The sequence below is a fragment of the Pogona vitticeps genome, chromosome 1, assembly GCF_051106095.1.
Source record: "Pogona vitticeps strain Pit_001003342236 chromosome 1, PviZW2.1, whole genome shotgun sequence".
Lineage (NCBI taxonomy): Eukaryota > Metazoa > Chordata > Lepidosauria > Squamata > Agamidae > Pogona > Pogona vitticeps.
In genome coordinates, this window is record NC_135783.1 from 348,958,362 (window position 1) to 348,979,428 (window position 21,067).

Here is a 21,067-nt window from a genome sequence, read left to right on the forward strand (position 1 = left end):
GCAGCAACAGGAAACTCCATACCTGAAAGCGAGTCCTTTCGCTGGCATATTTTTGGTAATGCACCATGGCCTCCAGCACCTTTTTGTGACCCCCGGGAACCAGGCACACCGCTCCCATGATTTCCAGCACCGCCACTTTCGTCTTGATGTTTTCTGTGCTCAGACTCTGAGCGATGACGTTGATGCTCTCCGAGTGGGCCAGGACGTGAGCTCTCCCTAGAGAGTTGTTCATCAGTGCTTTGATGCATCCGATGAGAGAGGTATGTATTCGAGACTCCGAAGTCTCATAGTCCATGCTCTTCAAGAAGTTCAAAATACACGTCAAGCCATCGAGGTCAATGAATCTGGTTACAAACCTGCCGGAAAGGGTGACGGAGGCAGACTTCAGAAAGAATGATCATGACTAGAAGGGAGAGGACAAACTTCAGCCCTGTAGATGCTGGATCACAGCTCCCATCATGCACAACTCTTAGCTGTGCAGACTCAGCTTGATGGGTGCCAGAGTCTTACTAAATTTTGAGCAGGGGTCCTCAACCTTTTTCACCTCATGGACTGGCTGGGGAAGGTGGGGTGCCCCCATGCTTGTGCGCATGTGCGAATGAGCGTGCATGTGTAAACGACAGCATGGTGCTTGTGCGCGCTCATGCGCATGCGCAAACAGCAGTGCAGTGCTTGTGCAGGCATGCTACAGAGGCGCGCCAATCACACGGGCATGCTGGAGTGCACGTGCCTGCGCAAATCAGGTGTGCAGGGGTGAGTGCGTGCGGGGTTGGGGTGGGAGGTCTGTCTCTGCAACCCGGTCTGGCTCACGCCACAGACCAGAGGTTGGGGACCTCTGATTTAGAGGTGCATAAGCTTTCCCTGCCCCGCCATAGAACAACAATTTGTACTTTGTTAGATCCCTCCCCTCAAACACTGGATCTCCCTAGGGCAGACCTGGGCAAAGTGCGGCCCGAGGGCCACATATGGCCCGCAAGCTGCTCCTGTCCGGCCCGCTGGTCATCACTCCAGTCTGGTGATCAAGCACTTGTTCAAGCCCAAGACAGACTGGATTTCTCTCACTAAACAAGTTGAACATCAAAGCCATTTATAGCTTTTTGTCTAAAGTTGATCCGTTGCTTATCTTTTATTTTTAAGTAAAGTTGGTTCGGCCCCCGAACACAGTTGAGATTTTTCATGTGGCCCCCCTATAGAAATTAATTGCCCACCCCTGCCCTAGGGGGATATTACAAGTAACACCCAGCAAAGGTACATTCTCTGTAAAATCATGGAATAGCCGAGTTGGGAGGGGTCTAATAAGGCCATCAAGTCTAACCTCCTGCTCGATGCAGGAATCCAAATAAAAGCAGATCTAACAGATGACTGTCCAATTTTCTCTTGAATGCCTTCAGCGCTGGAGCACTCACCACCTCCTGAGGAAATTGGTTCCATTGTCATACTGCTCTAACAGTTAAGACATTTTTCCTGATATTCAGCCTGAATCTTGCTTTCTTTAGCTTGAGCTTATTATTATGTGTCCTGCACTCTGGGATACAGTAGTTGAGAACAGATCCCGCCTCTCCTCTGTGTGACAAGTATTTGAAAAATGCTGTCATATCTCCTCTCAGTCTTCTTTCCTCAAGGCTTAACATCGCCAGTTCTTTCAGTCTATGCTGCACCTGTGTTCATAGACTGTTAATTTATACAATTCTATAGGAAAGGGGGGGGGGATATGTTAAATAAATAATAATAAACAAACAAACAACCGAAACAAGGACCTTGCTAAAGAGCAGCTGTTTGCCAAGCACACATTTCTCAGCCTCTCTTAGGTAAAGGTTCCCCTTGACATTTAGTCCAGTTGTGTCTGACTTAGGGGGCGGTGCCCATCCCCATCTCCAAGTCGTAGAGCCAGCGTTTGTCTGACGACAGTTTCCGTGGTCACGTGGCCAGCGTGATTAGACACGGAACACCATTATCTTCCATCCAAGGTGGTTCCTATTTATTGACTCGCATTTTTACATGCTTTTGAACGGCTAGCTTGGCAGGAGCTGGGACAAGCAACGGGAGCTCACTCCATCGCATGGATTCGATCTCACGACGGCTGGTCTTCCGACCTTGCAGCACAGAGGCTTCTGCGGTTTAACCCTCAGTGCCACCACGTCCCGTATCACCTTCTCTTACATATGTGTGAATTACTGATAGGATTCAAGTGAAAAGAAAGACTGACAAAAACAGTCCACCAGACTGGAGTGCTGAAAAGTAATGCTAAGAGCAGAACCAGGGGTTTTCAGGTGAAAAGATTTGCAAGTTTGCTTCTGGCACGGATCGCGCATTCCTAGGCTAAGCTTGTGTGGAGAGGCCCAGCAATGTGGTGACTAGGATGATGCACTCCGATGCATTTGGGAAGCATGAGGCTTTTGTGGTAACATCCACACTTGAATCCATACAACCAGATAAAGCGGCTGGAAAAATCTACTCCTGTGCAAGTGAAGGGGATGAAATGTAGCTGGGAATAATAGATTTCTCTCAGGTCCACCATTAGTGCTGTACACAAAGACCAGTGGCCAAGTGGCTGCTTCAAAATAGCAATAACCAGATTAAAGGTAAAGGTAAAAGTTCCCCTTGACAATTTTTGTCCAGTCATGTTCGACTCTAGGGGGCGGTGATCATCCCCGTTTCCAAGCCATAGAGCCAGCGTTTTGTCCGAAGACAATCTTCCGTGGTCACATGGCCAGTGCGACTTAGACATGTAACGTTGTTACCTTCCCACCGAGGGGGTCTCTACTGATCTACTTGCATTTGCATGCTTTCGAACCACTAGGTTGGCGGGAGCTGGGACAAGCGATGGGAGCTCACTCCATCGTGTGGATTCGATCTTACGACTGCTGGTCTTCTGACCCTACAGCACAGGCTTCTGCGGTTTAGCCCGCAGCGCCACCACGTCCCTAATAACCAGATTACCTACAGCAAATGCTTGCATGGAAACCGGATTGACTCCATTGATCCTGGATTCCAAACCGGATACTTGGAAGTGAGTCACACAGAAGCCTGCTTCTGAGGAAATCTATTTAGGACTGGGTTAGGGTTTGCCAAACCATACAACGTTTAGAAGATTTTTAGACCCAGCCATATTCATTGGTGCAGTTCTCCGATATATTTTAAGTGCGAAACACTTAAAACATTAACAGCACTATGCAGAGGTTTCTTGATAAGGGCGGTGTTCAGTAGAAAATCAAATCATTGCAAAGCAGAGACTGAGAGAAGCCTAGCAATTGAGCAGCGGGGTAGCTTATGGACTTGGGGGGGAATAGAGGCATGCCTCACCCCAAAAATCTTTGGGGACACCTCTCCCTAATCACAAGCCACATATGGCATGAGACATTAAGTCCACTCAGTTAGCAAACTTAGCATGGGTCTAAATCAATGTTTATAATAAAAGAACATCAATAAAATTGGTGCATGTTAATTTTTTATAAGCTCTTAGGCCAGAGAAAAATGGCTTACCTCATAGGTTTCGTCCGCAGTGCCGTCTTCAGACTCTCAATGGTTTTGTTCCTGTCTTCTTCATCTTCTTTTTCCAAGGCAATCAATGATTTTCTCTGCAGAAATTCAGGAGTACAAGCTGTGAGCGGGTCACAATCCACTAATTTTGCATACTGCATGTTCTACCAATTTTCTACTGGTGCTACGCAGAAAACAGCCCAATGCAATAACTCTCATCGGAGTACCACCGGAGAAACAAATACATCATGCACAGCCTTCCCTGTTGCACCACCTTGACTTTGGGACATCCTCTTAAGGAGGAAATAGTAACAACTGCACGGCGTCAAGTTGATTCCAACTGACAGCAACTCTTTTCAGGACGTCCTAGATCCGAAGTCCTCGGGAGAGTGTCTCCTTGTGCCACTTTCTGGGTGGGTGTGTTTCTGCACCCGCATGGTTGGCCCAAGGCCACACAGGCTGGCTCAGTGGTGAACGGATCACTCAACACCCCAACTCACTAGGCTATCCAATCATGTCCTCTCAAAGAAAGAAGAAGTAAGTTGCTTCTATTGACATCTCATCGTGTTTAAACCAATGCACTAAGAAAATGTTGCTGTCTTTTCAGTATTGAGTCATTATTTCTTTCTGTCTAGGTGTATATTCTAAAGCAGTGATGGCGAACCTATGGCACGTGTGCCATAGCTGGCACGCAGATCCCTCTCTGTGGGCACACGAGCCATAAGTCGCCATTGAGAAATACTTACCCATCCTCCGATCCTGGATTTTGGCACTCCCCTCTGCTGGTGCAGTGGTCCAACGAAGGGGTGCAAGGGCGACCATTACCGGTCTAGCTCAATGGTGGATTGGAGGACCAGTAAGTACTTATTTGTTAATACCATCCATAGCAAAAAACAAAACAAAAACATTTAACCCTTGCAGTGCAGGAGCAGTTGTTTTTTCTAAACTAAAACCTCAGCATTCGGGTTTTAATTGCAGTATTGGCACTCTGAAATAAATAAGTTGATTTTCTGCTGCAATTTGGGCACTTGGGCTCAAAAAGGTTCACCACCACTGTTCTAAAGGATCTCAAAAAATTCTTTCTTTGATTGACGGTTGCAAATTTTTAATGCTTTTTACCATATAATTCTGTTGGTGTCATTACAATGTATTTATCTCTCTCTCTTTTTTTAAAAAAAAGTCAGAAATGTCCTCTCTGGATTGTCCACCCCACTAAGAGGTGCAGTCAAATCTCCTCCCAACCTTGGACATCCGTGTCCCGTTGCTCAAATTTTTAAAGGATGCTGATCTCAGTGGCAAGGTTAAGTTTAAAAAGAAAGAAAGAAAGAAAAAAGTCATCTTTGGCAAACAGCGCTGCCCGAATAGTTACCCCTCTCCCAACCACTTGAACATCAGAGAGTTTTAGAAAAGTTCTAATTATAGTAACAGTTTCAGCGACAGAGGTAGCTCATTCTGTGACACCCGCCGCATGTGGATGGGGGCTCCTTCTGGAAGATTTCCAAGAAAAGATGCCATGATGGAAACTCCTGGGATGGCTGCAATGACACAGGATGCCTTGGTTACATTCCGTTTGGATTGCTGCAATGCTCTCCACGTGGGGCTGCCTTTGAAGACGGTTCAGAAACTTCAGCTGGTTCAAAATGCTGCAGTCAGGCTGCTGAGCGGAACCGGTCACAGGAACCATATAACTCCCCTGCTACAACAACTTCATTTTCCGCCAGCCCTTTTCCAGGCTCAATTTAAAGGCTTGGAAATGACCTTTAAAGCCCTAAACAGCTTAGGCCCAAGTTATGTCTCAAAAGCCAGTATCCTGTGGTGCAACTCTGCTTGTAGCAGTAGATTGTTGCCGATTAAAGATTTATTTTCTTTTTCATTTCAGGGTGCGCACAGATTTGTTCATGCAAGTCGCATGCATTCCAATGTTGAAAAACATACTATTTAATCAGCAGTAATCTGCCACAGACAATTGCATCATTCCCACTGGGCAGGCGGAGCTATGCGACAGGATACTGTCCAAAGCTGCTTCGTACCAGCTCATATTATTTGTCCACTTATTTATTGGTTGCATCAATATCTTGCCTGTTCTCTACTGAGCTCAAGGCAACATACATGCTCCTTCTCATATTTAACCTCATAATAATGCTCTGAAGTAGGTCTGGTTGAGACACTGTGAGTGGCAGAACATCACCCAGAGAGCTTCCATAGAAAGTAAAGACTCGGATGTACATTTTCTGAACCATAATCCAACACCCTGACCAGTAAACTACATTGGCTCTCAGGATTTCTGGCAAAGAGTCTCTCCTACCAGCAAATACTTCTGATTCTTTCAATGGCCTGGGAATTGAATGTCAAACTTTATACATGCAAAGCATGTGCACAATTCACTTCACTGTGTTGTACAGGCAATAGTGGTGGTGCAAGTAAGAGTACTGAACCTAGCAGGAGAGTTTAATCTCCTAATGCAGAAAATCTCCCAAGTGCCCGATTCTGCCACCAAATATCCATCAATTGGCCAGCAGTCTTCTGCTTGTTCATGGCCACCAAAATCCACTGCTTGAGTGACTAACAATGTAATTAAGAAACCCAGAATTCGCTGCTTTAACACAGACCCACAAAATCAGGTGTCCACTCTACATAATGGTAGGACTGGTCCTGTCTTGATCACCAAGGCACAGCTTGCGAAACCTCTCTGGGCTGGGTTTACAATACTCTCTGGACTTACAAAAGTATCTGGATTCATTCTTCAGGGAGAGAAGACTATCAGTTCCTAAATGATAGAAATTACATTGGGACCCCTGCCCGCTGCTGATGGAACAGGTGTTCTTGAACGGGCCAAAGGTCCATTCTGTCCAACATCCTTTTTTCTGCATCAGTGGTCCACCAAGCACCTCAGTTGAGATCTTGAATACGTCAGTTCTTTACAGCTTCAGAAGACGGAGGTTCTGTGCAGCCATCATGACTAGCAGCCACTGACAGAATTAACTTCCATGAATTGTCTGCTCCCCTTTTAAAGCCATCCAAACTATCTTAAAATACCAGCTAAAAACCCAGAAGACCATGACATGTGGCCCTTCGGTTGGTACTCAACACTGGGCCAGATCGTTTATCCTCCTAACCCAGAGGCGAGCAACTTCCTGCTACTGAAGGGGGAGCACAATGAACCCCCTGCAACCAACCCAACAGGAGTTGCACCCAATGCCGAAATGTGACGCCCATCAATGAGGTCCCCCTGTGGCTCCTGCAGCTTGCCTCTGAGACCCAGCAGCAATGGCATCAGCTCTCTATTGCACAGAGGAGTGCCAGAGTGTCCTCCAATACCATGGGGTTACGCAGACTAGGAGGATAGAACATCTTCCCTCACTTCTGGAAAGGAAGGAGGAAATAAAACTCTCTTTCTCTCTCCCCACCCCCTTTGGTAATACCACCGGTATTTTGGAAGCGTAATACCGGTAGGCAGCTGGAACTTTGAAAAGACTGAGCAGTGTGGGAGGCTGATGCTACCAAAATGCCCTAGGGAGAGGGCCATGCACACAGTTTATATCATCCATCCCTAAACTAGCCTAGCTTCATCACCGGAGAGTCACAACATCTTTAATCACAAATACACAAAGCTGTTAAACCTGGAACTGAACTTGGGACCTTCTACAAAGTCAACAGAAACGATGGCTTTGCCCAGATGAACAGGAATAGCCACCTGCTTCCCCCCCCACCTGTTCCTACCACAGTAGGTACCACGATTTGCTTGCAAAGCACTATGGGAAAAAATTAGCCATCTGTGGATAATAAAACTAGGACAGGCAAGGCTTTTCTTTCTTCTTTTTCTTTAAAGGTCGTTACTGTTCCGGCTAAAGCAGTGTTTGCTCTGGTGATGCAACCAGACAGCTGTCGCTGGGAAGTTAAAGGAGGAGGATGCCTGGCAGAAATGTTTAACCAGTGATGCCATCCTTTTCATGCCAGCATTTCACCATAAAAAATCCATCAGGGCCAAGTTTTCTCTAAGCCCAGCTGAAGCCCTTAATGCGTAGGAGAATATTTTGCAAGGTCTGTCAGGCTTCCATGAAAGTAGCACCCACATCTGAGTAACACAAATTTGCAGCCACAGCGAGAACGCTAAACTTTACCGCAAGGCTTAATTATTATTTTTTTAAATCCCAATTGTGGTTGACCACTAAATCCCACAGTCCAGACAGCATGCACCCAAAATGGCTCATCACTATATGTTTTGCAAACCAGCAGGGAAGCAAACCCTCAAAATGTCTTTTCCTTCAAAAAGAATGAATTCGTCTTCATTCTTCTTCCGTTCCTATTGGGGGGCTAGATGTCATCACGGCTGTTTCTGATTCTGGGATGAATTATTTTACTTAAAATAGGTCTTCCCACAGTGTTCCCAAAAGCTCAGTTAGGAGAGCAACCAACATGTCTGCTGAATATTATGGATGAACAAAGATTCTTCTCTTTCTCAAGGAAGAACAATGAAAACTATGGCTGTGATATCAGTGAGGTGGCGAACCCATTCTGGTTCCCAGAAGGGTGCTATCCAAGGTCCTGAACTGGCTTGGGGGACAGCATTCAACACTTTGGGCACTTGCTTTCAAGTTTGGATTAAAACACAGAACAGACACATTTCATTGGACATTTTCCAACTTGCTTGGAGCTTGATAAAAAGCAAAGTATTATTTAATCTAATCAATTTATTTAAAATATCTTTATGCTGCCTTTCTCTCCAAAAGGACCCACATACGCTGCTTATATACCACCTCATAGTGCTTAAAACACTTCCCGCGCAGTTTACAACGTAATTATCCAGGGTACACAGTGGCCCCACCAGCGAGCTGGTTACTCAATTTACCAACTTCGGAAGGATGGAAAGCTGAGTCAGCCTCAAGTCAGCTACCTGAGTCCAGGATCAAACTCAGGTGAGCGGAGTTTTCACTGCAGTACTTCAGCTTAACCACTGTGCCACCAGACCCCCAAAAGCTATAGCCAGGAGAAGGTGCTGGTGGAGAGCAACCACAAGGGGCTAAGCATTTCCCATTGGTTTGTCCCATGACCACTTATGATATTGGAGAGAGATGATAATAGGGCTTGACGGAGGACTTGCAGTATCTATCTCCCCAAGAGAGAGATTTTTCTGGACTCTGCAAACTATACAGATGATAACTCATGTCTACATATGACCCCTGTGCGAATTTCAAAGATATACAGACGTCTTCAGATCACAAAAGAAAAAATGATAATTAACTGTTGTATAAATTAGCACTTGTAAAGGAATTCAGTATGAGTGGCGTGGAATGAGGTGGTATACTGGGTGATGGCACTGGAGTGAAGAAGCAACTTACTCCTCCTTCACCACCCCATTCTAATGCTTTTAGTTTTAATCTGAGCCATACGACAATTTGGCAGAACTATATTAAACAGCTTTCTCAAGACATCTACCCAATACATACAATACAGGGTTGGGCAAATTGCAGCCTACACAACTCCCATCATCTTTCAGCATTGGCTATGATATCCTTTGATTTGTAATCCTGCATCGAGCAGGGGGTCAGACTTGATGGCCTTATAGGCCCCTTTCCAGCTTCACTATTCTATGATTCTATGATCAAATTATGCAACACTGATGTGAATAAAGGAAGATTGACTATGATAGCTGAGGCTAATGGAATGTGCATCTGAAGGGCCATATATAGATCACCCTCATCTAGAAGGCTTCGCCAGTACTACAAAACAAATCTTCATGCTTTTACAATGCTGTTTCTCTTTCCTCTTACGAAATCCTCAGGTATATATGGAATTGGCAGCCACAAAATGCTGTGATATCCTACCAACTCAGATGAATTTAAATGGAGATTAGATACATCCTTGAGGATAAATATCTCTTAATGGCTATAAGCTACCTACAAGGTCAAAGGAAGCATGATGCTGAATACCAGCTGCTGGTGAACAAGGCCATTTTAGGGACATTTCATGGGTTTCATACCATGTCTTGACAATCCGCATGTCTGAAAGGCTTATGGGACATAATGGGAAAAAAATCAAATGTGCATAAAAACCATGCGTGCATTCTAAAACATGAGCCGTTAAATTGCGCATAATATGCAGAAGCACGCTTTAGCCGATGGAGAAATATTATACATTAGGCAATGCATGTAAAGAAACGAATCTATTAGGAAAAAATACATAAATAAAAAAGGATACTAAGGAAATTGCAAAAAGGGGCATGAATTCCACTTTAGGAAGCAGGAAACAATGGAGACTAAGAGATTTTTTTTCCAGCTCTTTATTGAAGGCACGCCATCCCCTGCTACCCAGGATCAACCATGGAAGAGGCTGGAATGTGAACTGCTGTTTTGCCTTCTAATCCACATGTCAGGGGATATTCATCTAGTGGTCTGGGACCCCCCCACCACCCCAATCTTTCACACAAATAGAGCACAATGAAGCATTGCAGGGCACAATGCCTAGGCTAGCCCACGTCACAGGAGTGGCAGGTGCTGTGCTGGGGGGGGGGAATGAAGCCTCTATATTTATAACCATCCATAAAAATTCCCATTGCCACTGCCAAGCCCTTGCTCCTGTTGGCCTAACGAGGTAATGCTCTCCCCCAAATGGCCTATAAATCATCTCATTTAAAGACAAGCTGGGTCTGTTTTCTTTGATCAAGGGGCTTCTTGTTGAGGGCGTTAGAACATGTGTAGAAACAAACCTTCCCCCACACTTGCGCACACAGACACCTGCGGCACTTTGCCCCTGCAGCTGTTTGAACAGCTGGATGGCTGAGCCCATCTTGCCATGGTTTCGAAACAGCATCTCTCCTGCAACGCCGCACCCGGGCTTCCTCTTCGTGTGCCAATCTCTGGCAAAGCAAAATGCCCTTCATGGCATTCTTGGCACACTGAGCTATAAGCACAGGGGCGTTCTCTCTGCCATGGCCGGAAGTGAATGAAAGAGCTATTATTGTACGAAAATGGTAGAAATGCTGTCGACCCACCAACTGTCCAGAAGCTGCACACACTGGACAAATGGCCTGGAATTTAGACTGTGTGATTCCACAGAAATATCCATTAAGGTTCTAAGAACTTCGCTTCCATCTTTTTAAAAAGCTAAGTTTCCAGCCCTTATGCTCTCTATAGAGGCTTGAAAGTAGATTCACCATCCCCATTAAAGATCAAAAAATAGAACTGATATCTACTGGCTAAAGGTAGGATTTTAGTTGGCCTATGCAGCTTGCTGCACTTCTTCCACGACTAGCACCACTAATAAATAATGAAAAATAGAAGAGCACATAATAGCTAACTTGCATAATTCATGCCAGGTACACATTTTTAATTTTATTTTTACTTTGGACACACACGGCCCTTATCTCAGTTCTCAGCCAACCTTTTTTTAAAAAGTGAAACTCTCCAAATCCTTATTTTGGAAGTGCTAGTCCAGAAAAGTAACGTTTCCATGTTCTGGTTCTCAGAATACAAATTCTCTTTGCATAAGCCAGAAAGTAATTTCTAAGCACTTGACTTACAGCAGCCATGGAATTAAGCTGATCAATGTAGAACTCCGGCCAGCTTGTAGCTCCCTTGTTTTCTTCTTGGTCCTGAAACAGACACATGGAAGAATAAGATCAGAAAACATAGGTTGGTTTGCTCTTCTGTTGACAAAACCTGCAATATGCAAGGTGCATGACCCGATGCAATTCAAGATATGTGCACTATGTTAGGAAGACTGCCCCAACCTTGTGCTCTCTACACATAGTAGATTACAACACCTATCCTCCCGGCCACCAGCCAAAGGACAAGGATAATGGAAACTGTAGTGCAACAACATCTGGATGGTAACCGGTTGAGGACTGCTGATCTACCTGCTTGGAGCTGCCTGCTAAATGCCACCAAATAATTCAAATCAGAACCAAGATATGAGAGTTCAGTGAGTTACTAAACAGAAAGAATTGTTATTGTAAAACTCATTGATAGATTAAAAATGCAACATCAATGGCAAGGGAGGACAAACTGCTATTTTGAGTCATGCACCATTCCCTGATGCGCTAGACAACAAAGTAAATAGCAATCAGGTAAACAGAACCAAAGTAGTTATTTTTCTTGGTAGAAAAATATATGCAAAACAATAATCGGATGCAACAGAGATCAATTGGATAAAAGAGAGTCATAGCCTATCTTTGCATGTGAGATCCAGAGCATGTTAACATTTTTCAGCCTCACCTCTACAGCAGCTATATTTGCACAGTTGTTTCTTATCCTTTAATGGCACATTTTTTTTAAAATAAAAATCACTCCTTGTTCATCACGAAAGCACAATTCAATAGATTTACTGCAGTGCATTTTCTTCACATTTAGATTATTCTGGTTGCCTCCTCCAACCCAGTGGAAAGTTACACAAGTGAAAACGAGGTTCCATTACTTTGTGTGAACTGTAACATGACTCTTTAGCCAACACAGGACCCCTAGAGCCATATACTCAGATTCAATACTGTATAATAAAAGTGTATGTGTACTATCAATTCAATTCTAACTTATGGCAACCCTTTTTCAGGGTTTTCCTGGTAAAATACACAGGTTTACCATTCCTTTCTTCTGGGGACATCCTGGGGACATCCTGTGCAGTTTGCCCAAGGCCACATAGTCTAGCTTTTCTGGGATGCAAAGTGAAGAAATGAACTCCCAACTTAGGGCTTTGCAGCCAGATACCCAAACAACTGAGCTACTGAGACAGTAGTCTTTAAATCATCATAACTCAATGCACACACATACTTTACATGTACATATACATACATATTTGCATGTACATATACATACTTTGCATGTTTACCACCACCCCCGGTTCAATCCCTTGGCAATTCCAACTAAATATAATTAAGCTTGGTGTCTACAACCAAACCAAAGTAAATGAGTTATTCCTGTTCCTTGTAATCTCAAGGAAAGATTACAGCATGCCTTTTTCTTTTGGCACGCCTAATTTCTTCCTTATTTGAGAATAGCATTTTAACAGTCCAGTGTTAGACAATCAAGGGTGGACAAGCTGCAGACGTAGCAACATGTGCGACCTTCATCACGAATTCGCACGGCCCTCGGCTTAAATTTCGAATGTGCTCAAAAACGGATCAGTCTGGACCTACGGAAAAGTGACTTATCTTTTCCCCACCAACTGCCTTTTGCTAGGGTGAAAAAAAGGAGATGAAAAAAGAACGATGTGGCAGACGCAGAGAGAAAGAGACAGACAGAGACAGGTGGGTGCAAATTTTTAAGTTCTATCGCCTGCCAGCTTTATTCTCTCCCACCACTGGAGATGGAATTCATTAACAGCTGGAGAACAGAAAGTTCCACAGCCATGATATTAGGAAACTGGTGCTCATGTCAAGCGAATAAGTTTGCAACTGGGTTTTATCCTACTTGTTGTTGCAGCCCAACTTTTTCCAGAACAAAATCCTTCTTTAAAAGGACAGGCCACTTCCTTTTAGGTCAGGAACCCAAACCCAGAAGAAAGGGAGATGTAACCTTCTAAAGCGAATAAATTTTGCAAGCGAACCGGTTGATCCTTGTTTACAAAGCTAGCGAATTCTCGGTCAGTTCCCTTAGTCCCTGAGGAAGGGTTGGGAGCACCAGCTGCCTCGAGCCCTGGCTCTCACCGAACAATCCCACTATCTGCGAATTAGGTCACTGGTAGACAAAAACGTTCACTTGGCTGGCAGACGGCCAAGAGCTGGTGAGACGGGTTCACAGGAAAAGAAAACAGCTCTGTTTTCATACGGCACAATTTGAGCCTAATGGAGAGTCAACCGTGGTGTTGTTCTGGGGGTGGGGGGAAAGGCAAGGGGCACCAAGAGCAAAATAAGGGGGAAAAAACCCACAAGGTTAAGTCTAAACATTGGGGATTTATATTGTGTTTCCTTGGCAGGCAAAGCTTTTGATACCTGCGTGTAGACATTAATATGGAGACACTACCTCTGTTCAGATAAGGAAGGGTGTGTGTGCATTTAGCAGTCCAAACACATGGGGGGGGCAGATCCTCCCCAACTCATGTATGCATTCATCTGGATACATGCAGAGATGGAACAAGGGCCATGACTGTTTTGCTCCACTAATTTTTACTTAAATATCTGTTTGTGGGCAGTTTCAGTGGTAAAACGCACCATCCCCATTAAAAAAAAAAGGTGGCACAGGTTTTCCATAAAGTTTACATTTGCTCTTTTTTAGAGAGATGCAAATTTGGAGATGATCACTGCCATTTTAATAGCAATACAACTCCTCCCTCTATAGTGGAGAAGGTTTAATCAATGAGCTGTCATACAACTTCTCCATTTTTCTTTTCAACTGGAAGAGAAGATGAAGAAGTGGGTGACAGCCGCCTTCAGGTATCTGAAGACTTGTCACTGGGGAGACAAGGCAAGTGTGGTTTCTTCTGCTCCATATTCCTATATTGGCAGTGATGTGGACTGAACGATTCTTAGGGGTCTCTTCGAACTTTACAATTCTATGTCTCTGTGAAATTAGCACTCACGTGCCTGCTTGTGTCTTCTATGCATACACTGGCTTGTTGTTGTTTGTTGTTTAGTCGTTAGGTAAAGGTAAAGGTTCCCCTTGACAATTTTTGTCCAGTCGTGTTCGACTCTACGGGGCGGTGCTCATCCCCGTTTCCAAGCCACAGAGCCAGGGTTTTGTCTGAAGACAATCTTCCGTGGTCACATGGCCAGTGCGACTTAGACACGGAACGCTGTTACCTTCCCACCGAGGTGGTCCCTATTGATCTACTTGCATTTGCATGCTTTCGAACTGCTAGGTTGGCGGGAGCTGGGACAGGCGACGGGCGCTCATTCCGTCGCGTGGATTCGATCTTACGACTGCTTGGTCTTCTGACCCTGCAGCACAGGCTTCTGTGGTTTAGCCCACAGCGCCACCACGTCCCTTCTGTGTTTAGTCGTTAAGTTGTGTCTAACTCTTCGTGACCCCATAGACCAGAGCACGCCAGGCCCTCCTGTCTTCCGCCGCCTCCCGGAATTGGGTCAAATTCATGTTGGTCGCTTTGATGACACTGTCCAATCATCTCGTCTTCTGTCGTCCCCTTCTCCTCTTGCCTTCACACTTTACCAACATCAAGGTCTTTTCCAGGGAGTCTTCTCTTCTCATGAGGTGGCCAAAGGATTGGAGCCTCAGCTTCAGGATCTGTCCTTCCAGTGAGCACTCAGGCTTGATTTCCTTCAGAACGGATAGGTTTGTTCTCTTTGCAGGCCAGGGGACTCTCAAGAGCCTCTTCCAGCACCACCCATGGAATTTTCTTGGCAAAGATACTGGGAATGGCTTGCCAGTTCCTGCTCCAGATGGATCATGTTTAGTCAGAACTCTCCACTATGACCTGTCCATCTTGGGGGTCCCTGCACGGCATAGCCCATAGCTTCTCTGAATTACTCAAGCCTCTTTGCCACGACAAGGCAGCAATCCATGAAGGAGATATACTGGCTAGTGACAGACAATGCAAAAGCCTGGCACTCATGTAAAATTATTTCTCATTAAACTGGAAATCTTTCATACAAAGAAAGGATTGCCCTCTCTAAAGTTGGGCGTTGAAGCACACATAGGCATCCTTCAGTCTCGAGAGACTATGGTAACATGCTCTCAATTGAGGAGTGTCCTCTCCAGAGCATGAAGCCCAGGTAAGGTAATATGGAGGATAGGCTGTTACCCAAGCAGCAAATCCCCTCTCTCCACATTGCTGAAATGGTCCAATGGAAAGGCAAGAGCCAATACAACTGGTTCCAGCAACGTCGCAGGAGTTGGCAGAACGACACATGCTGCCTTCAGGACTCCAGCTCCGGATTTTGCCTCGAGGTTAACTCCTGAAGCCTTTTCCATGAGGGGATATAGCCACAAGGCAGTGGAGGTTTGGAATTGGAGTTTTCCTTCTCCTAGATGGGCTGCCTTCCATGGCTGACGAGCCCCACCTACCCGTTGAAGCATCGACCTTTCCAAACTATACATGTATGCTCTGCTCACATGGTCAGATACATAGTTGGGGCAGTGGTTCCCTGGTGGTGTATATACTTGTATCCTTAAGCCCTTTAGAACATTAAATCAAAGATGCATGGAAAGCACAATCTTCTCTTTGTTTTTGCTCAAACCCCTACCAGGTCATATGCATTCTGGAATCAGACCAACTGATGCCAGACCTGAATAGTGTGCGCAGCCCAGGACTGTGAATTATTATTCTCTTGTCTTATTGATGTTTGTGTTGCATTCCACGGTAGCAAACACAACAGAGCCTTGTGGCACCTTTAAGGCTAACGCATTTATTGCAGTGTGAGTCAAAATCATTCTTGCATTTAATCTTGTCTTGCTCCTGCTGCCTAACAAACCAAGCCCAACCACATACTTGTACACAGACACACCTGAAATTCTGAGTGACCTTCCGTGCATCTGATGGCATTGCTTAACATTCACAAAAGCTCACACTACAATAAATGTGCCAGCCTTTAAGATGCCACAGGGCTGTGTCATTTTGTTGTTGTAAGGAAATGGCAGCGCCTTTAACACTGGCCATTCATAAGACTATTGCTGTGGGTAACAGGAACATCCACACAGACAAGGAAGTGTTTTGGAGCAACTCTGCAGCCACCTTCAGACAAAAGCTAAACCTCAATTGTAGCCTTCTGAATAAATTATATTAATAACCAGCAGTCAGACAGATGGATAAGGATTTTTTTAAAAAAAACTTTTGCCAAACTTTCGTGTAGATCCAGGTGTGCCACTGGGATCCTTACCATGATGTAGCCATGAAATGCCACCTCCAAAATGAAAATTCAACCAATTAGACAAGGCCAGTCCTGACACACTACTACATTCATGTATTTTTATGTATATTTGTGACATTTATATTTGGCCTTAATGAGATCAAGGCAATGTACCAGAATCTCTCCTCCTCCTATTATGTACACAACAAGCCTTTGAGGTAGGACAGACTGAAGATGTGTGACTGGTCCCAAGTCACCCACGTCAACTTTGTGGCTGTTTGCAAAATTTGAACCCTGATCTCCTGAGTCCTAGTCTGGTTGTGCTTTCACTGGCACACCACGCAGGCTTTAGGCCACGTAAGGGAGTCCTCTGAGGCAGCCATTGCTACGTGGTGTCGAGTAGTAACCATGGCAGCGACTTGGTTGTTTCCCTATGTTGAAGGGGAAGAAAACACTGTCTTCCAGGCTGCAGCTTGTGGGTCCAGAGTCCAGTGGAAGACGCTGTTCCAGCTGGTTTCCGTAGCTGAAATTTGCAGGGGCCACCATTTTGTCTGCTTTAGTCAGGAAGATGGCTTGAACCCATGTGGGCCCCAAGACACCAAGCATTCTTTCAAAAGGCACACTACCCACAGCCAGTCATTTCAGCACCTGAGGTGAAAAATCTTGAAGAGTCCCCTCTGTCACAAAAAACAACAAAACAATAACAAATAAGCATGCACTGCCCTTTCTTAACAATTGACATTCATTACCTGAGTCGGCCATCTTGTTACGCCTAACAGTAGGGCTGGTCTTGTATTGGACTCACTGTCTGGCTTTCATCTGTAGGCAAGGGAAATGACCTTTCTCCCTCAAATAATTCATGCTAAAAGTCTGAATACTAGCAAATCAGTTTTCTGCTTCAGGGTTTGCTGCTTTCTAAGATGTCTTAAATACGTTCTGGTTTTCTAGCCATTCCGCTCCCAGCAAAAACAACAACAAAATCAGTTTGCGGACCTCAACCATTCCTTTGTGGCAATTAAAGCATCTCTCCAGAAGAGCTGAGGGGGGAAAACAGTTCCAACGATCTCTGCCCTATCCTTTGCAAACAAGAAAGGCCATTTCTGCAATTTCCTCTCCGGTGGCTGATGCTTCATATCCACAATGAGGCCTCAAAATTTGACACTCACAATAGTGTAACCAAGATACAAGTGGCGACGGATCAGTTCTTTACAAGCCACACAAAATCTCTGTCTTTCCTCATGTTGCCACCACTTCAATTCTTCTGCTTCTCCTTGGGCATAAATCTGCAGTAAGGCATGCTTGCTGTTTCGCCACCATTTTACTTGTGATATTTACTCCTCCTGCCATTGTTATTCAAAAAGGTGAAGCACTTTACCGCATCGCCTGATGCTGTCCACTGCGGTCACCGTCGGTCCTGTTTACGAGCTGCTCCTGACAGCTGCCCCGTTTCCTCCTAACAACGAAAAGGTGGCCACGGGGCAGAATGAACCATGTGGTTGAGAATCTGATGTTTCTAGTTGACAGCAAATAGATTTATTGCAATGGCTTGGCCTCAAAGTGTTGTCTTATTGGGGGTCAGGAATTTGGCCAGAGAAACTTTAAATCTCTCCCGCCATTAAAAAAACTACAACCTAACAGACAGTGAATGCGTAGTCGCTGACAGGACTGGAAGGCAAAAATAGGGCCAGGAACGTGAGCAGGGTAAATGAGGATAGTGCTGGCGGGGACCCCACAGCTTATAGAGGTACAAATAATATTTTCTTTAAAAGCAAGCAAACGCAAGCAGTCAGAAACAGCAGCAAGAAAACAGAACTTAGCAAGAACCCGGCTTGCTTCGCCATCATGGAGCACTGCCAGTTGGAAACAAGCAAACAAAACATAAAATAGGGAAGCCTGCAAGGGTGGCTAGAGATCATTGAAATTTACATGACTCTAGAATGGATTACAACTCTCATAAACCCCTTGGGTGTGGGATTATGGGAGCCATAGTCCAACACAATTCCATGTCATCAGCTTGGAGAAGCTTTGTTGTGTTCCCTTCTGGCTACAGCCAATGTGAATCGATGCAATCACTTATTTATACGGAAAAAGCACATGGGGGTTTCTTTTCTTTTTATAAAAAAAGTCTCTTTTGAAAGTACAGTGGTCCCTCGCATGACGACGTTAATTCCTTCCGCAAAAATCGCTGTCAAACGAAAACGTCATCATGCAATTTTAAAAAGCCCATAGAAATGCATTAAAACCCAATTAATGCATTCCTATGGGCTTAAAACTCATCGTCCAGCAAAGATTCTCCATAGCACGGCCATTTTCGCTGCCCGTGCAGCAAGGAATCTGTGCCAGAAAACAGCGGGCGGCCATGTTTTTCATCCGGCGGCCATTTTGAAACCGCCAATCAGATGGCCAAAAATCGTTGCTTTGCGATGATCGGTTCCCGAAGCAGGGAACCGATCATTGCAAAGCAAAATTCCCTCATAGGGAACACCGTTTTGCGATCTCTTTTGCAATCGCAAAATCTTCAACGTAATGCGATTTCGTTGTCAAACGGAGCGCTCGTAAAGCGACGCACCACTGTAAATACATTTTTCCCCTTTCCAAACCACAGAATGCAGCTTATGTGTTCACTGCTGCCAACCTCCATTACACTGCTGGATCCATATCTCAGCTCACATCAAAATAATTGTCGGCCAAAAACATGGTTTTGACTGACTTGAAGTCACCCTGTCTCTTCTTGAAAGAGGCTTCCACAACTGTCAAGAAATCTAATACCTGCTGTTGAAGCCAAGAAATGTCGTTCATTTCCTACTGGGATCGAGGGAAGGCTGTACTGTCCCCCCGAGAAAGAAGAATAAGCAATGAAGCATGAAGTGTAGACCGAAAGGCAACTGTCAAAGTGACACATTGAAGCTCTATAAGTAATGGCTCAACAGGACAGTCTGTATTTTAATGTGGTGTAATGGACAGAGTGGTGGACTAGAACTCAGGAGACCTCATTCAGCCACAAACTCACATGTGGGTGTGTAGCACTGGCAGAACCATTCCTTAAATATCTCACCTACCTTGAAAGCCCTCTTAATAATAATGTGCCATCAAGTCCATTCTGACTAATGATGACCCTTACCGGGGTCGTCATAAGTCCTGAAGCTGAGGCTTCAATACTTTGGCCATCTCAGGAGAAGAGAAATCTCCCTGGAAAATACCCTGATTTTGGGAAAGTGTGAAGGCAAGAGGAGAAGGGGACGACAGAGGACGAGATGGTTGGACAGTGTCACCAAAGCGACCAACATGACTTTGACCTAACTCCGGGAGGCAGTGGAATACAGGAGGGCCTGGCGTGTTCTGGTCCATGGGGTCACGAAGAGTCGAACATGACTTAACGACTAAACAACAACCACCAGGGTTTCCTAGGCAGAGAACACTCAGAAGTGTTTTCTGTCCTGTTCTTCTGGGGTGCCCTGGGACTGTGCAGCTTGCCCAAGGCTCCACAGGCTGGCTCTTCTTGCTTGGAGGCACAGTGGGGGAATCAAACTCCCAGCCTCTGGCTCTGCAGCCTGATACCTAACTCATTGAGCTATCTAGCCAGCTATTAGGGAGAGCTATCATTCAGATGTGACTTGACAGCACATAACAAGTACTACAGGATTTTAAATATTGTCTAAGTGCTTTGGGTCAAATGTATTGGTAGAAAGGTGGGAAATAAATAATATATAGATACCAAAATGTCATTAGCTAGCATTATAACTATATTGTAACTTATAAAAAGCCGCAATGGTTACATTTGAATTTTCACATTTAAAAAGTAACTTCAAAGGATACTTAAGTTACCTTCTGAGGGACGAGCCATTAAAAATGGTAAAGTGTTCACACAACCCTGTAACTAAAAATATAGTTTTTCTAAAAACTTTCTGTTAGACTACGTACAGAACACGTCATCCCTTGTTGCACTGCAAATACTGTATAATGGAAGTTAGTTACAATCATAAAACACCTCAGTTACACCTTACTTATCATGGGATGGGACGGAACTGATCACTAAAACACAGTGACGGCCGATTGTGCTTTGTGGCTATAGAAATTGCTGATAGATATTGCGGGGTGGTGGTGGCAGAATGGAATGGAGTAGCAACCTCTTGAAAAACAGTGTTCCTTCTACATTGCAACTTTTGATTGCCTTGTGAAGCTCTTCCACGCAAATGCAGGTTCTAGATTGTGTTGTCTGTTAAGGGTGACAGATAGGTCTAAGCTGGCTGGGGCTGCTCAAGATCTGCTCCCAGATCTTTTGTCATGTGCCAGAAACTATCCACAAGCAATAAATATAGGAAAGGCTTGATTTTCCGTTAAGAGTTCTGGGGGAAGATAACAACCTACCGCCGCCACCACTACACAATGAGCCAAAAGAAAAGAATTAACAATAGCAGACAGCTCATGGATGACAGGTAACCCTCCGGAATAGGACTCTGAATTAAACCCATGCTAGGGTTTGAAAGCTTGACAGTTCCTTGACAGATCATCACTTACCAGGAAAGGACAAAATGAGGGTCATGCCCATATTAAAGCTAATAAATTTACAAGTGCCTGACAATGTCTGATGGGATGATAGCTCCTGTCTCCTCTAACTACAGACAAGCAGAACGGTGAACGTAAATCCACCACCTATGTCAGGTGTTCCATTAAAAAAAAAAATCACACCGTCAACCAACCAATCTTTTTTCTCATACGCGAAAAGAGGGATGTGAACACTCCCCTCAAACAATTATTACCAGCACTCTATTAACCTTGGACACATAGGCAGATGCCCTGCTAATAATAACCACTGCTAAGTAATTCCAAAACATCCTCCATACTGGAGGATGG

At 44.7% G+C, this 21,067-nt stretch overlaps 1 protein-coding gene across 3 annotated transcripts in view; it reads right to left on the reverse strand.

The window, feature by feature from the left end:
• DAAM1 (dishevelled associated activator of morphogenesis 1) overlaps positions 1 to 21,067 on the reverse strand; it is a 212,867-nt gene that overhangs the window by 57,096 nt on the left and 134,704 nt on the right. For all 3 annotated transcript variants that reach the window (XM_072986827.2, XM_020802503.3, XM_078383891.1), the window contains exons 4-6: positions 11,000 to 11,071; positions 3,484 to 3,578; positions 23 to 356 (exon numbers count right to left, since the gene is read on the reverse strand). In XM_072986827.2, the coding sequence (XP_072842928.2) occupies positions 23 to 356; positions 3,484 to 3,578; positions 11,000 to 11,071 (501 nt within the window). The remainder of the gene's footprint in view (positions 1 to 22; positions 357 to 3,483; positions 3,579 to 10,999; positions 11,072 to 21,067) is intronic.